General features: G+C 45.2%; 1 protein-coding gene across 2 annotated transcripts in view; it reads right to left on the bottom strand.

The window, feature by feature from the left end:
- The window catches only part of GPSM2 (G protein signaling modulator 2), a 123,766-nt gene that overhangs the window by 26,480 nt on the left and 79,961 nt on the right, over positions 1-17,325 (bottom strand). For both annotated transcript variants that reach the window (XM_082264772.1, XM_082264773.1), the window contains 2 exons: positions 8,908-8,978; positions 4,168-4,347 (listed from right to left, as the gene is read on the bottom strand). In XM_082264772.1, coding sequence (XP_082120898.1) covers positions 4,168-4,347; positions 8,908-8,978 — 251 coding nt within the window. The remainder of the gene's footprint in view (positions 1-4,167; positions 4,348-8,907; positions 8,979-17,325) is intronic.

Genomic DNA, 17,325 nt, shown 5'->3' with positions numbered 1-17,325 from the left:
GAGAAGAGTCCCCAGCGTCAGAATACGTCTCGTGGAAGGGATTTCTTCATCCACCTTTTGTGTGGATGGATGAATCTGTAAGTGTTTTTTTTTTTCAATTCAGCCCACTGGCTGAACAACAAAAAAGAACCTATGCATGTGTGCCAGTTTAAGTGCCGAATCACAATATTGCAATGCCAGACATCGCATGTGATTTGCACCACATGTTTGGCATGTTCGCCCTGGGCGCTGGATGACCTTGTCCCAGCACTGTGTTGATGCATTATGTAAAACTATTATAAATGTTTTTACATTTTAGAATGGGGTGCCTCCAAACTGTCCCATCATTTTTAAAGGGAGCCTTGACTAAAAAAAGGCAATGAATTAGAAGGGTGGGCAACAAGGCAAACAGTTGTGCCAACAGTCTCAACAATAAAGGGGGTCAAAAACCCTTGCTGCCAAAATCTGCATGCGTAGAAGCTTTAACAACCACCTGGTAAAACTTGAAGAATGTATCAACTCAAGGTCAGATGGTAGGCTTGCAAAGCTGGACAACAGAAGCTTCATGTTGGAATGCTCAGAAAACCCCCATAAATCTTGTGGAGCAAGTACATTAGAGTGCTTGAGGGGTTTTATCCTTTGGAGTGTTAGCTCTTGAGATAATTTGACTTATCCACCTTGGTCATGTAGATTTTGAAGCAGAAGACCCTGACAACAAGACAAAGCAAGAGTCCACCTTTCTTACAGAAGCTATGGCTTTTAAAACATTTTGAAAATGAAGAGCAATCTCTTTGGGATGCTTAAAGTGTTACTAAACCCAGGACCCTGCACTAACTATATCTGGTCTCCCACGGTACACAGAAATGCAATTATTTTAGTAAATATAAACCGCTAAATACATTTTCTCATTAACAGTATAAAGCAGTCTTGTGACTTCTATTAGTGTCCGGCCGAGCACTGGTTAAAGCTTGGAGGGGGTTTTCATTCTCCTCTGACTGTCCTATAAGGCTGCATGACCTCCTGCCTGGACAGTACTGATTGGACCTGTAACAATCACATGCACCCTCCCAAAAAATAAATATAATCTCTACCAATACACACCAAACTGAGCATGTGCATAGTGTTTCCAAGGCTCTGTACTCTCAGGAGATAGATTGGGGACAGTATAAAAAAGGGAAGGAGCAAAGAAGACAGGATCAAACAGCCTTTTTACACAATGTGCAGGATTACCCCTCATTGAGTATAACAAGTATGCTTTAGTGCATATACAGAGTGATTTTACTGTTGTGGGTTTAAAATCACTTTAGGAGCAGGCTACAAAGAGGAAAGGCCTAGGTCTTTGCTAAAGTGGAAGTTAAATACCACTTTACTCAGAAAAGTAAGTCTTGGGCAGAAAACCATTTTGTCTTTTTTAGGGATTGGTAATGGCTCTTTACAGGAGAGGCGCTAACTCAGAGACAGAGCTGACGGATACAATAGCCATTTAGAGACTTTGAAAGGATGTGGTTTTGGCAATGCAGAGAGAACCAAATCAAGATCCCAAGGAAGCACAGGGTGTTGTAAGGAGGGGTCTAATATAAGAAACACCTTGAATAAGTGTTTTTCCCAGAGAAAACAAAGGCAGAGGTTTTTGTAATACAACAGACAAGGACTAAACCTTATCCTTATTAGTCCCTAAGGCCAAGTTCTGGTCAAGTCTTGATTGCAGAAAGGCCAGAATGCGAGGCGCTGAGAAATCTCTGGGATTGAAATGCCTGCGAACACACCAGGCAAAGAAAGATTTACAGGCACGATAGTAATTTTTTCTAGAAGTGGGTTTCCAAGTTTTAAGCAATGTAGGGATGACAGAATCAGAGAAACTCCTCTCTGAAGTAGGATGGAACAGGGGGCCCTGAGACAGAAGGTTTAGAAGAGGCTAGGAATTGTCGCCTAGAAGTTTGAGTATGCCTGTGTACCAGGTTCTCCTGATCCAGTTGGTGCAATAGGAACCACTGGTTTCTTTATTTGATCTATTCTGCAGAGCAGTCCAGGCAGAATTTGGACTTAAGAAAAGGCATACATGAACTGCTTAAACATGCTTAAGAATACTGGAAATATTTATCTCTTTATCCTATGAGTTTCATATTCTTTTAAATATTGATTAGTATAAAATGTAATAGGACCCAGGGAATTCCCTGAGCATCCAATGCCAGTGCTTGAGAATCTTTGGTCCTGGCTACAAACGGGAAATGCTGTTGTACCTGGACGCCAGGATGTCCACATCTGAAGTTACCAATTTCTGACATAGGAAACAGAAGATGTCAAGATAAAAGGCCCATTCACCTTGGTCCAGGCAGTGACAGCTGACGTAATTCGTCTTCCAATTTTCCGCTCCTGGCATGTGAACAGCAGAGGGCTGTTGGAAGATATCCATGAGGCCTCACTACATGAAAGTGGCCAAATCACTCCTCTGCTGCAAAGCCAGTTGGGTGTAAAGCCCATTAACCTTCCTAGCGGTATTCCCGAGTGTGACTCGGGGTAAGATTTTAGTGCCAAAAGCGGTAACCCCGAGTCACACTCGGGGTAGCGCTAAGAAGATCGCTGGATGCTGGAGGAGGTTTTACTTACCTTTTCTCCGGGATCCAGCGAAGACTGCGAGCGGTGTGCGGCGGCGGAGCTCTCCCCCGATCGTCTGCGAGCCCCGGCTTCCGTCTCCGGCGACGTGACGTCCGCCGGGGGTGGAACCGGCGGCAAATTCGAATGTAAAATGCACCAAACACACTGATATCGTTCAAAATAAAATAAAATCACATTACATTGCCCCCCAGTGCCCTTTCCTGCAGTTTTACTGTACTTTTTATGTAAATATATGTATATATATATATACATATATATACAGTATATATATATACGTATATATATATATACATATATATATATATACATATATATATATATATATATATATAATATATGTATACATACACATATATATATAATAAATGTATACAGTTGGTTTGGGCTGCTCATTCACAAGAATTACATGCTTTCAGCACCTAAAATAATGGTACCGCTTTCAGCACCTAAAATCCAAAAGAATCATACCGCCAGGGAGGTTAAAACCTGTCCCCGCTCTGAACAAACACCACCGTGAAAGAAGGGGCTGCACTCCAATGATGTCACAAAAGTCACATGGCATCCTTTCACCTTAGCTACGCCCTATCACCCATCCTGGCTTAATCATAGAGATGGGGAGGGATGGATGAATATAGACACCAGGTAATCACTTCTAATAGAAAGAGCAAACAAAAAAAAACAAACAATTAAAGGCACATGTACATGAAACACTATATTTGAACATATGGTCCACCAAATAATTGCATATTGGGAAAAAAAGCCTATGATGATGTCCAATAATAAAACTAATAGACTTTTGTGGCATTATTGGAATGCACCCTCTTTCTTTTTTGTGGTGTGTTATAGGGCTGGCCAGTTTGAAGAATCCAGAAAAAAAAAAAAAAAGCTAGTCAAGGAAATGATTTCCCTGTAAGGGAGAAGAAGTCCATCATCTTAGGACACTTACAAAAAACTGAGCTGTCACAGAGTGATTTAGGATTATAGGGGTATGCCCAGGGGAACACATGTAGCAAAGCTTTGCGCATATTATATATATATTATATATTTCTCTTTCGTTCATTGACAGACACAGTTCCTGATCTTCTTAACTATTGAGTTATACTGCCCCCTACAGGAGTAGGACAATAGGCAGAAAAAATGTCTGGCTATGCCTATGGGCTGTCCCAGGGGATATACTCACCCACCCCTCTGTGGAGTTGTATTTATCTGACACTGCTTGTAACAAAACTGAGTACCTATAGCAGAGAGAGAGGGAGTATATCCCTTGGGACTGCCCAAAGGCATAGCCAGACTTTTTTCTGCCTAGCATCCTACTCCTGTAGGGGCAGTATAACCCAATAGTTAAGATCAGGAGCTGTGTCCGTCAATGAACGAAAGAGAAGTTTATACACACACACACAAAATAAATATATATATATATATATATATATATATATATATACACACATACACATATTCACATACATATACATACACATATACATACACACACACACACAAAGATTCCTTGCCGGCTTTACAAATGTCTTCAGTAATAAGAAAGTTGTAAGAACTGCAGGGTGCAATACATACCCGCTGAGTGTTTGCCATCTTTCTGTTGGCATCAGATGAATTGCTGGTGTCCTGTAGGACTTTTGCAGTACTATTCTTATACTTTTTGCCTTTAAGTCTATTCACAAACATAACTTTAGCTGATGGCTTAGACAAAAGAGACTTCTGTTTCGCAAGTATTTCAGTATTCCAGTTCTGCACCTAAAAAAAAAAAAAAAAAAGTTTGAAGAAAAATGTTATTCGTGTATCAATATGTATTTCATTTGTTCACAGTTAGTTCAATTTTCCTAGGCTCTCCTCTCCTTATGGTTCTATCGAGAGTCCAGCAGGGGTTGTTTGGTAACGCTGCTTAATGTGACAAAGATACTGTTGCAAAGATTTCAAACAAACTTCTTTCACATTGTCATTATGGGGTATGGCTTGTAGAATTTTGAGGAAAATAATGAATTTAAGCCACTTTGGAATAAAGTTGTAAGGTAACAAAATGTGGAATAAATGTGATTTTTGTACTTACTGTAAAGTCAATCTCCCTGAGTTCAATGACAATCATAACTAATGGGTTATATTGCCTCTTCCAGGAGTAGGACTAGGCAGAACAAAATACACCTGGATACACTCATGGGCTGTGCTCAGCTGGTATATAATCCCCCTCTCTGCTCTAGGTAATCAGTTTAGTAGCAAGCAGTATTAGAATTATCAGAACTCTATAGAGGGGTGGGTGAGGTGTCCATCGATGAACTGAGAGAAATGGATTTTACGGCAAGTACAAAAAATCCCATTTTCGCTTTCGTTCGACAGACACAACGCTCCATAAATCATAACTAGCGGGACGTCCAAAAGCAGTGCCAAAAAGGAAATTAAGGGGTGGGGAAAATAACCCAAGGATAAACATAAGAGCTCTTAACCAGGACACAGGAGCCTTAACCAGGTCACAGGAGCCCTGCTGAAAAATAAAAGTCTATTGTGAGATGTGACACTGAGGCTCCAAATGGAAAGGAAGACCTTGCAGTGCAAAAACAATCTTTCGGCACCACTAAAGGATCCCCCTCAAGGCTCAGGGTACCTATCAGCAGAGAGAGAGATAACAGGGACCCCCAAAGATTCACCATACCGTTCAGCGGAGAGCAGAGAATTCGAACCCAGCATCATCATGGACGCTATCCCTGTTCATATGTCCCGAGCACAGGAAGAGGAAACTAAGGAGGAAGAGGAGGAGCTTTGGCATCCCCACGAGGCTTTAGTTGTCTCCAGCATCTCCAAACATGGCTGCCAAACGGAGACCAGCCAGACTAAGGGAAAATGGACCCCCTGACATCATCCCACTACACAAACATGGCCACCAACCGGAAATAAACCAGACAAAGGGAAAATGGCCACCATCAGCTACAAACACTGAAGCATGCTGCCAGGATATTTCCTGCACCCCCTGCAAGGACCCCCCCTAAAGGTAGGACACACGTTTAGGGGAGACTCTGCTGTGCACTCTGCACCAGGACCCCACTGCACTCAGCAGGGCATGCACCCAGGGGTCTCCTACACTACACAGGGGGGGAATGGGGGAAGCCCAGCTCAGTGAGAGATTTAAGGATGGGAGGAGGGAACCTGCAGGCAGGTCTGACCGTCCCTGGGGGTTACCTGCGTCCAACCCAAAGAAAACAACCAAAAGGGGAGAAGGGGGACTGTGCTTACCCTTCCATGGAGAGGGTAACTCTCCAGACAGAACTCCTCACCACCGAAGTAGGGGAGCTGTCAGCCAAGGGACCGCTGCGACTCAGACCCAAGCCCGGTCCTATGTGACCCTGCGAGACGTTTAACTCGCGGGACCAGCCTCTGTCCATGAGACTATGATGCAGCCGACCTGCACGCACTCACTGGCTGGGGTTTGGGGGAACCACTGGATCTAGATTATCCAGCCCTTCGCCCAGCCTGGCAGTTGATTGTAGATCTCCCAAGAGAAAACAAAAAAGATGTAAGGATGGAGAAAATTGCTAGGACTAAAGATTCCAGCCAGGAGCCTAGGTCCTTACTCCTAACTAGACAGATTAAAACTGATTACCTAGAGCAGAAAGGGGGGGGGGGTAATATACCAGCTGAGGATGGCCCATGAACTTGCCAGGTGTTTTTTGTTCTGCCTAGTCTTACTCCCGGAGGAGGCAATATAACCCACAGTTATGGTTTATGGAACGCTGTGTCCATCGATGAACGAAAGAGAAAGTGAAATGCTGTGAATACTTTCCGGATGCACTGTATGTTCAAATGGTGTGTTGTGTCCCAAATACACTGCATTCATCTTTCCAGTGCCCTGCAGCAATAGTGGTTTGTTAATAAGGTTTTTTTTTTAACAGGTAAAAGATAGTAAGATTTAAAAGAGTATATCCAGAAAACATAAAAAATACATATAAATATCCAGAGTGGTGATAAATTCAGAAGTGACATCGGGTTGGGAGGAAGAATCCATAGCTTGGAGTAAGGAACATAGCCATTCGACACTCCTGAAAGTGCTGAAGGGACTGACAAGGGCCGCAGCAATAGAAATGAGAAGTGGGGTAGCAAACACAGGTCTCCAGAAAGGTAAGTATGACCCTTCTCTTAAAGGAAACTTCAGGCATGATTTTTTTTCACATTCATTTTTTTTTTTTTCATATTGATGGTGCTGACTAATCAGAATCCATCTGGTCTGTCCCAGAAGAGGGTGAAGAGGGGGGTTTTAAAATCCCCAGACAAAATTTTTTGTGTAAAGGTAAATTAACCTTTTAAGGTTGGACACGTGGGTATGTGTGGTTATGATGAATTAGAATATTGCTGCTGTAAACAATATTATAAGAAATGTCATTATACGTAAACGACAAATAAAGTTATCTATCTTACATCTAAAGTGTGGGCGTTCTTAAATGAAAAAAAATGTAAATTCCTGTTACCACTGTCAAAAAAACAACCAGTCCCTGCTGTCAGAACACAATTGAGTTGTGTTTCTAAAACTGGAGAGTGCAAAATCTGGCTCAGCTGTGCATGGTAACCAATCGCGTTTACCTTCAGCTTGTTCAATTAAAGTGGATGTAAACATATCTGTCTCTAAAGCCCTAAGTCCCGTCTTTTCTGCTGCTCCGCTCCTGTGTTATCAAGCTCTACGACACACAAGATACAAGCAGCTGAAAATTTATGCCGGGGAAGGGAATCAGAGACAGATAAGCAGAGAGCTTGTCTATTCACAGCACTGCAAGTTTCCATATTCCTCTGCCTATGTGGAGGGGGGGGGGGGTCTTGATACAACCCCCAAAACAGGTATGGTTTTACAGGTGGAGGCCACTGAAATGTTTTTCCTGTTTTTCACTAGTTTTGCATTTGGCTAGGGGTCAGTGTCACTACTGATAGCATGAAGTGATACCTGGACCCTATAGAAGTCTCACAGGCAGTCCAACTCCTCCGGGATGGCACATTAATATGTGCCATGGTCAGAAGGTTTGCTGTGTCTTCCTGCACAGTCTCAAGAGCATGGAGGAGATTTCAGGAGACAGGCAGTTACTCTAGGAGAGCTGGAGGGGACTGTAGAAGGTCCTTAACATAAGCAGGACTGTGAATGTCTCTGACCAAACAACCAGAAACCGACTTCATGAGGGTGACCACTGCCCGGCACTGTGGAGCTCAATTGGCATTTGCCATTGAACACCAGAATTGGCAGGTCCGCCACCCTGTGCTTTTTACAGATAGGAGCAGGTTCACCCTGAGCACATGTGACAGACGTAAAAAGGGTCTGGAGAAGCCGTGGAGAATGTTATGCTGCCTGTAACATTGTTCAGCACGACCGGTTTGGTGGTGGGACAGTGATGATCTGGGGAGGCATTAACATGGAGGGACACACAGAACTCTACAGGCTAGACAATGGCACCCTGACTGCCGTTAGGAATTAGGATGAAATCCTTGGAACCATTGTCAAACCCTACACTGGTGCAGTGGGTCCTAGTTTCCTCCTGGTGCATGACAATACCAGGCCCTATGTGGCGAGAGTATGCAGCCAGTTCCTGGAGAATGAAGGAATTGATATCATTGAATGGCCACCAGCCTCGCCTGACCTAAATCCAATAGATTATGTGTTGGTCCATCTGACGCTGCCAGGTTGCCCCTCAGTCTGTTGAGGAGCTCAGTGATGCCCTGGTCCAGATCTGGGAGGAAATACCCCAGGACACCATCCGTCGTCTTATTGCGAGCATGCCCGGACGTTGTCAGGCATGCATACAAGCACGCCTGGGGACCATTTTTAGTTGCTGCAACGAAATTTCAGCTAAATGGACTAGCCTGCGGCATAATTTTTTCGCTCTGATTTTTGGGGGTGTCGGAGTTCAGCCCTCTGTAGGTTGATAATTTTAATTTCCATCAAATGATGTGGCATCCTTTCGTTTCTAACGCATTACCCAGTCCACATCACTATAGATATCCAGCATGATATTTTTAACCATTGAGATCTAATGTATTTTCAAGGTGTTCCTTTAATTTCTTTGAGCAGTAAGATGTATTGAAAGCTATGTGGTGTTATTGCATTATTCCATTGTTTATTGGAGTACACAATGTCGGATTGTGTTGTCTTTGTTTCTTAAAAAATTTTTAATAAAGAGAAATTAAACAAAAAATTTCTTTGAGCAGTGTTTTAACGCTGCCAAGGTATCGTGCAAGCATGAAAGTAAGAGGGGGGGGGGGGCTATAATGTATTCTACAAAAATATAGCTGTATATCAGATGCAGAGAAAGAAAATATTTGCTTTATTACCTTATCTGGGGTTAACTTAACAAGTTCCAAATTTTCCATACTGTGACGCCTGCTTAACCGAGACCGTGCACCTTTAAAACACAAACATAAATTATCATTTATGACGCCATCAGTGATGTTTCAGTAGGATTAAAAAAAATAAAAATAAAAAAAGTGAATAACTTCCTGTAGTGGTACAATGAACCTTTAAATACATTTTTAACTTTTAAAAATAAAAAAATTAATGGTTGGCATCTCTTCAAGGTGCCTGGTACTATTTTATCAGCAAACATCAGCTTAAAATGATTGTAAACGATCACCTTGTAAAACAACCCATTCGGCTTAAAATAGAAATGAAAAGCAAAACACGTCTGTATAGATTAAAAAAAAACACAACACACACATTATAAATACCCTTTTACCTTTTTTTAATAAGTGATCACATTCTTTCTGTTCTCAGCTGCATAAGAGCTGGGGGGAGGAGAGGCAATAACACACTAACCTCCCCAGAGTACACTGAGTTCCCAGCATAGCTAGAGAACTAACCACGGTGTGCCCTCCTGCTTAGTGTAGTCAGTTTTTAATAGGAAAGCAGAGGGACTGGCTGAAACACCGGGGATTAAACACAAAGGAAGCAATACAAAGAAAACAGGATACTTTTCAATACAAGTACCTGGTACAGCAGACACATACAGTATCGGGAATATGAACAGTTGGGGTAACAAAAGCTTTAAGGGCCTTTCTGAACTGGTTTTACTTAGGGCTTGTTCACACTTACGCTTAACAAACGCTCCTATAGCGTTATGCTTGCATTAATGAGCTTTAGTATGGGCGTTAGACTGGCTTTTCACAAACTTTAGTGAAGAGTTAAAAATGCTTCCCAAACACCCTATGGGCAGTTTTGAAGCATTTGAGGAGCGTGAAGACACGTTAAAACCGCTCCACAAAAAAATGGATTTTTGTAAAATCTTACCGTAAAATCCTTTTCTCTTAGCTCATCGACAGACGTAGTCCTCGGTGATACACCACCTTCGGGTTATGTTACCTCCGCAGGAGCAGGACTAGACAGGAAATTAAAAAGCTCTGGCCACACCCTAGGGGCAGTCCCAGAGGGTATATCCTCTCTCTCTCTGCCTCAGCAAATCAGTTATGTGAAAAAGCAGTGCTTAGAGAATTTAACCCAACCCAACTCCAAAACAGAGGGGCGGGGACTACGTCTGTCGATGAGCTAAGAGAAAAGGATTTTACGGTAAGATTTTACAAAAATCCATTTTTCTCTAGCGCTCATCGACAGACGTAGTCCTCGGTGATACACCACCTTCGGGACGTCCCAGAGCAGTATCACAACTGAGGGGTGGGAAAATGTAAATCAAATCCCAATCTAGAAGGCCCAACCGGTGCCAACTAGAAGTTTACAATGCTCATCCTTAATGATGAGACTCAACAAAACAATTTTCAAACAGAAAAAAACCCTCGAGGTAGACCACCGGTCTCCTCAAATTGCGGCCTGCAAAACCTTGCGGCCAAATGAGGCATCCGCCGATGCCGTCACATCAATTTTATAGAATTTAGTAAAGGTATGTACCGACGACCAAGTGGCCGCCTTACATACCTGGACCACTGACGCCTGATGGCGAAAGGCCCAGGAAGTACTGAGCGCTCGAGTGGAGTGCGCCCTAACAGGGAACGGAGGACTCTGACCCTTAATAGAATAAGCCTGTACCACCGTTTGTCTAATCCATTTGGCAATGGTCGCGGCAGATGCCGGCAAACCCTTTCTGGGGCCATCCGTGATCACAAAAAGTGAATCCGTCTTACGGAATGATTCCGTAGCTTTCAGGTATACCCTGATTGCCCGAACCACATCCAAGGAATGCAACGCATGTTCCCGATGATGCTTGGGCTGAGGACACAAGGAAGGTAGTACAATATCTTCATTCAGATGAAAATCTGAAACCACCTTAGGAAGAAAAGATGGCTTAGGATGAAGTACTACCTTATCCCTATGAATCACTAGGTATGGGGACTGGCATGATAATGCAGCCAGTTCTGACACCCTGCGAGCAGAAGTAATAGCCACCAAGAAGACCACCTTCTGGGATAAAGTAAGCAAGGGAATCTCCCTGATGTTTTCAAAGGGAGGTTTCTGTAGAACCGACAAAACCAAATTAAGATCCCAGGGCGGTAAGGGCGCGCGGACTGGAGGAGCCAGGTGCCGCACCCCCTGGATGAAATTCCGCACCAAGGATTTGGTAGCTAAAGGTTTCTGAAAGAAGATTGCTAATGCTGAAACTTGACCCTTGATGGTGCTCAAGGCTAGCTTCTGCTCAACCCCTTGTTGCAAAAAGGCCAATCTTCGAGACACCGAATAGGTACGTGGAGGAAATCCTAAAGATTCGCACCACGCAATATAAGTCTTCCATGTGTGATAATAGACTTTGCTGGAAGTCGCTTTCCTTGCTTTAATAAGGGTAGGAATGACTGAAGTAGACAAACCTCTGTCCTTCAGTACTTGGGTCTCAATGGCCAGGCCATTAAAACCAGCGACTGTAAAGCACGAAGGTAAATAGGTCCTTGAGACTACAGACACTCCCTGAGACGAAGTTCCCACGGAACGTCTGCGACTAACATGTCCAAGTCGGCCAGGCCGGCTTGAAGAGGCCAGCCTAGAATTTCTAGGACCACTGGCGCTGATTGGATCTGAACCAGGCGTCCCTAGAGCTATCTGGCCCCGACCATCCGAGAAAGTCTGGTCGTTTTCTGTTCCCACACATTTATCAGATACCTGATAGTTATCAGGAAAGGTGATCTTTTCTGGTTGAACCTCAGGGACCGAAGTCACCCGACTAGAGGCTACTTGGCCTATCTGGTCAATCAGATCCGATTCCTGTGAGGTATCGGGACTAATCTTAGGAAAAGGTAAAGGAAAAGATCTATACAGGGAACGGTAACTACCGCTTCCTGTACTTAAATGTTGGAAGGGAAGAATCGCACCGGTAGTAGTGGTTGATGCTCGATCTAATGTCCTGAATACCGGTGAAAACGTCCCCCCACCCTGAAATCGGGTGGGGGCGCACCTTCAGGCTGTGTACTCCTTTACTTCGGGTTTGGCTGGGTTGGTCCTCTGCTTGTCCGACCAGCCCTTCTTGAACCCTCCTGGGGGAGTCTTGCCTTTCCCGGAAGTACCAGCCGGGCGCCCTTTATGGGCGGTAAAGAAAGGTCCTCGCTTGTTGCGAGGTTCCTTAGCTTTTGCAGCCTGTGGCAAAAAAGTACTCTTGCCCCCGGTGGCATCCTTAATGATTTCATCTAGGTTGGCTCCAAATAGACGATTCCCCTGGAAAGGGAGATTGGTCAAAGTCTTTTTGGAACCTAGGTCAGCTGACCAGCATTTTAACCACAGCACACGTCTGAGGATCACTGCTAACTTAGATGCATGCCCTAACAAGGGAGTAGTGTCCAAGGCTGCGTCACAGATAAACCGTAGCCCTTGTATGATCTGTTCTATCAAATCAGATGTCTCCTGGGGAATATCTTTTCCCCTAAGATCTTGGCGTACCATTTTCGCCCATTCTGTAAGTGTCTGGGAAACTAGACCAATAACAATTACTGGTCTAAATGCTGACCCTATCAGAGAAAAGATAGTGCGGGACTCCGCTTCTATCTTTCGATCCACCGGATCCTTAAAGGACGAAGTGTCCTCCACTGGAATAACCGTGGCTTTATTCAGCCTGGAAATAGGCGGATCCACGACTGGTGGTACCGTCCATTTCTTAATGATGGATTCCTCAAACGGATAGCGTCTAGCAATACGCTTGGAAATAGTAAAGGTACGTTTAGAATGTTCCCATTCTCCTTTAATCTGATTTCCAAAACATTTAGGTACAGGAAAAGCCTTCGCCGTCTTGATGGGCTTATTAGTCCCAAAAGGCCTCTCTGTTTCAGTTGCCTCTGCCGGTAAAGCCTCAAGTTTTAAGGTTTCTTGCACTGCCACAACTAGTGCGTCCACCAATGCTTCTTCCTGAATTATAGCAGGAGAAGAAGTGTCCTCCTCACTGTCTGAGGGGGCTTTACCTGGGATAGCAGCCCTTGCAGAGGAACCTGCAACTGCAGTGACCATCTCTGAATCAGAGTCAGAGGTGTCAGATAGTATAGGGGTAGGCGGGGGTCGCTTCCTTGACCCCCGTCCCTGACAGGCCGCCTCCACCCGAGCCACCATAGACTCCAAAATTGCTGTAAATGACTCTATACTCTGTACACCGGCGGGTCCCGAGGCCCCCTCGAGGGAAACAGGTGGGGGAATATGTGTGGCAGGGTCCATAATAACTCCAGTTACTTCCTGGATGATATAATTCAAAGTAAAGAAAAAACCTTTTTTTTTTTTTTTTTTTTTTTTTTTTTGACCCTCAGCGCCACAAAAAAAAAAAAAACCCTTAGTGTTACCTGCTAGGGATCCCTATCGATCGAGAGAGAGAGAGATAGACCCCCAGGCTCACCACTTGATGTTCAGAGTTGAACTGCAACAGCTTACAGCGCTGTCTTAGACAAACAGGAAGTCTTTTGGCTGGCTGCCCAGGAAGAAAGGAGGCGGCTCCGCCCCTCTGCACGCCTTCCGGCGCCTCCCCCAAGCTCCACGAGGTGTAGAATCACCTAAAACATGGCCGCCCCCATGCTGGAGACACGAGGCTACGCCAAAATGGCGGCTCGTGCGATCCAGGCAAAAAAATGGCGGCGGCCTGTGCTGACTAGCGGTGTGCTGCAGGCACACAACACTCTCTCTTCATGGGGATATGGCGTGGTTGGCGGTACCGGCCCTGGCGGACCGCATGGCCATTCGGGAGGCCTGCTATTAGCTGGAGATCTGACTTGGAAGGCAGTCTACATGTCCATGGCTTCTGACTGGTAGGTAGCTTATACTTAACCCATAAGATTCCCAGAATGCCACAGATTACATCTTTAAAACATGTATACAATAGATTGTTAGCTCCCAAACCAAGCCTCCTGGCTTTTTGCACACATAAAATCACACTCAAAGTAGGAGGATTTGTGACATGTTATAGGATAGAAAGAAACTCTTTCTTACCATACAGAGAGGGGCCCGCGTTCACCACAAAACCCGTCAGGGAAAAAGGGGGAACATACTACTCACCATACCGGAACCAGGCGGGCACCAACTCCTGACAGTACCCCTCTCCACCGGGGCGGGAGGGCTGTCGACCGATACGGACGCCGTGACTCATGGTCTTTGGCGTTTCAGCGAGACGTTTAACTCGCGGGTTCAGTCCTTTTAATGGGACTTTGTCGCGGCCGACCCAGCGCGGAGCTATGGCCTGCACGCGCTCGTAGGCTGAACTGGGGTGACCACCGGATCTCAACATCCAGCCCGTCGCCCAGTTCAGCTTTCTTGCTTGAAGATCTCACAGGAACACTGGAGAAAAAAAGCTGTCCAAAAATCCTTTTAGAAAAAAATTCTTGCCAGGACCTAAGATCCCAGCAAGGTATCTAGGTCCTTACTCCTAACTAGACAGAAAATAACTGATTTGCTGAGGCAGAGAGAGAGAGGATATACCCTCTGGGACTGCCCCTAGGGTGTGGCCAGAGCTTTTTAATTTCCTGTCTAGTCCTGCTCCTGCGGAGGTAACATAACCCGAAGGTGGTGTATCACCGAGGACTACGTCTGTCGATGAGCGCTAGAGAAATTGGATTTTTGACTTACCGTAAAATCCATTTCTCTGATGTTCATTGAGGGACACAGCTCCCGATTCTTCTTAACCATTGGGTTATACTGCCCCCTACAGGAGTAGGACACTAGGCAGGAAAAAGCTTGATTACAAACAGCAAAGCAGGATAAAAAGCGCTCCCCCCGACAAAAGACAAAACTTGCTTGAAGACTGAAGGTGCAAATAGTCTCAGTCTTGATAAAAACATCACAATAATTAATCCGAATATTAGAGGATGCTGGCAACCATATGGGACAACATGGAAAGAAATAGGAAGTACCTTTAGCAAAACCAGTGCAGATGACAATGGCTATGGGGAAGATCAAACACCCAGGAGGGGATGTGGTGGAGACGGGGCCTGGCAGTGAGAAAAAAGGCTGATGAAGGATCAAGTGGAAAGATACCGCATAGATGAGCGGGAGCCCACAAGTGCCAGCCTGCACTAAGAAGGCAGTACATCGGCCACATCCATGAGAACAGCTGGCGGCTGGCCGCCTCAACATTACATCCATATCGTACTGCTTGGACACTTGGCATACCTCAGTCGGCTTCCGCCTGCCCAGTAACATCTTCTGGCGTAGAAGTGCATAAGACGGCAGCAGGAGACGCTGGTGCGCTCTGGTGATACCGCCGGCTGTTCTCATGGATGTGGCCGATGTACTGCCTTCTTAGTGCAGAACGGCACTTATGGGCTCCAGCTCATCTATGCGGTATCTTTACACTTGATTCTTCATCTGCCTTTTTCCTCACTGCCAGGCCCAGTCTCCACTACATCCCCTCCTGGGTGTTTGATCTTTCCCCAAAGCCATTGTCATCTGCACTGGCTTCTGCTAAAAAGGTACTGCCTATTTCTTTCCATGTTGTCCCATATGGTGGCCAGCGTCCCCTAATATTCGGATTAATTATTGTGATGTTTTTTTTTTTTTCCACTAAGAAATACTTTTTATCCCACTATGCTGTTTGTGTCTTTTATCTCATTGGGACTGAGTGTGGGCTAGGAGCACCCCTGACAGGATCAACGTTTATTATTTTTTGGTCTCTACACATGCCAGTTCTCAGCGCCAGGTCTCTGTTTTTTTAAAAGCTTGACTACGCCTATGGGCAGTCCAAAGGGGTATAGACTCACTCTCAGCTATAAGCACTCAGATTTGCTATAAGCAGTGTCAGAAGAAAGCCAACTCCACTGAGGGGTGGGTGCTGTGTCCATCAAGGAAATAGATTTTACGGTTAGTCAAAAATCACATTTTACTCTTTCGTTCCTTGACGGACACAGCTCCAGATTCTTCTTAAGCATTGGGACGTCCCAAAGCAGTGTTAAACATGAGGGGTGGGAAAAAAAAAAGCAGAAAAAAATTCCCAAAGCTAACCATAGCCAACCAGGTAACACGGAGCTCAACCATAAACAACTAGAGCTCACCTGAAAAAAACAATACACCCTCAAAGAGGACCAGGTTCATCTAAACAGCAGCCTGCAAAACCTTGCAGCCAAAAGAAGCACCTGCAGATACCAACACAGCCACTGTATAAAGATTATGTAAAATTGTGCACCGACGACCAGGTGGCCACCTTGCAAACCTGTGTCACTGGCGCCTGATGAAAGTAGGCCTAGGAAGCACTAAGCGCCCTAGTAGAGTGCTCCTCAACAGGGAAAAGAGGAACCTGACCACTGATGCAATAGGCCTATACTACCATCTGTCTGATCCATCTGGAAATGGTTGCAGAAGAAGCAGACAACCCTTTGTGAGGTCCGTCCGTGTGCACAAATAGGAAAGTCTGACTTCCTAAAAGACTCCATAGCTGCCAGATACACCTCAATTGCTCAGGCCACAACCAAGGCCTGCAAGGCAATTTCCTGCATATGTTCAGCCTGGGACACAGGGAAGGCAACACAATGTCTTCATTTAAAGGACAGTCAGAGACCACCCGCGGAAGGAATGACGAACAGGGGTGAAGGTGAGCAACAGGATAAAGCCGCCAGTTCCGACACCCTGCGCGCAGAGGTTATAGCCACCAAAAAAAAAGACCTTCTTCTGGGGCAGCGCAAGCAGGGAAACCTCCCAAATATTTTCAAAGGGAGGCTTCTGTAGAGCTGAAAGCACCACATTAAGATGCCAGGGCGGCAACGGAGCCCGCACTGAAGGAACCAAATTTTGGACACCCTGAGAAAGGTATTCACCAGGCAGTGAGGCCAAAGATCGTTAGAAAAAGACCGCCAAGGCTGATACCTGGCCCTTGATGGTACTCCAGGCAAATTTCAGTTCAACACCCTGTTAAAGGAAGGTTAAGATCCGATCCAACGAGAAGGAGCGAGGACTCAGACAAACCTTCATCCTGCAGCACCTGGCACTCAAAAGCCAAGCCATCAAAGCCGGTGACTGCAAAGCAGGATGGAAGGTCAGTCCTTGGGACAGCAGATCCTCCCTGAGAGGAAGCCCCCAAGGAGCATCGGTGACCAGCCATACCCGATCGGCATACCAAGACCAGCAAGGTCAGTCTGGACGGAATCCCTTCTGGAATGGACGGAATTTGAGGTCAGCCCACATTAGAATGCCGGCTACTTACCGAGCCGCCAGCACACTAGGTTATGCCCCCTTGGTGATTGACATAGACCACGGCTTCGTCCAAATGAATTTGTACCAGACACCCATGAAGACAAATTGTTCAATGAGCCAGACAAAGGCTGATCGCTCTGAGTTCCAGAACATTAATTGGCAGTCTGGTC

The sequence above is a fragment of the Pelophylax lessonae genome (genome assembly GCF_965119305.1).
Source record: "Pelophylax lessonae genome assembly, chromosome: 8".
Taxonomy (NCBI): Eukaryota; Metazoa; Chordata; class Amphibia; order Anura; family Ranidae; genus Pelophylax; species Pelophylax lessonae.
The sequence above is the reverse complement of the archived record's forward strand: the minus strand, read 5'-3'. Positions and strand labels throughout refer to the sequence as shown.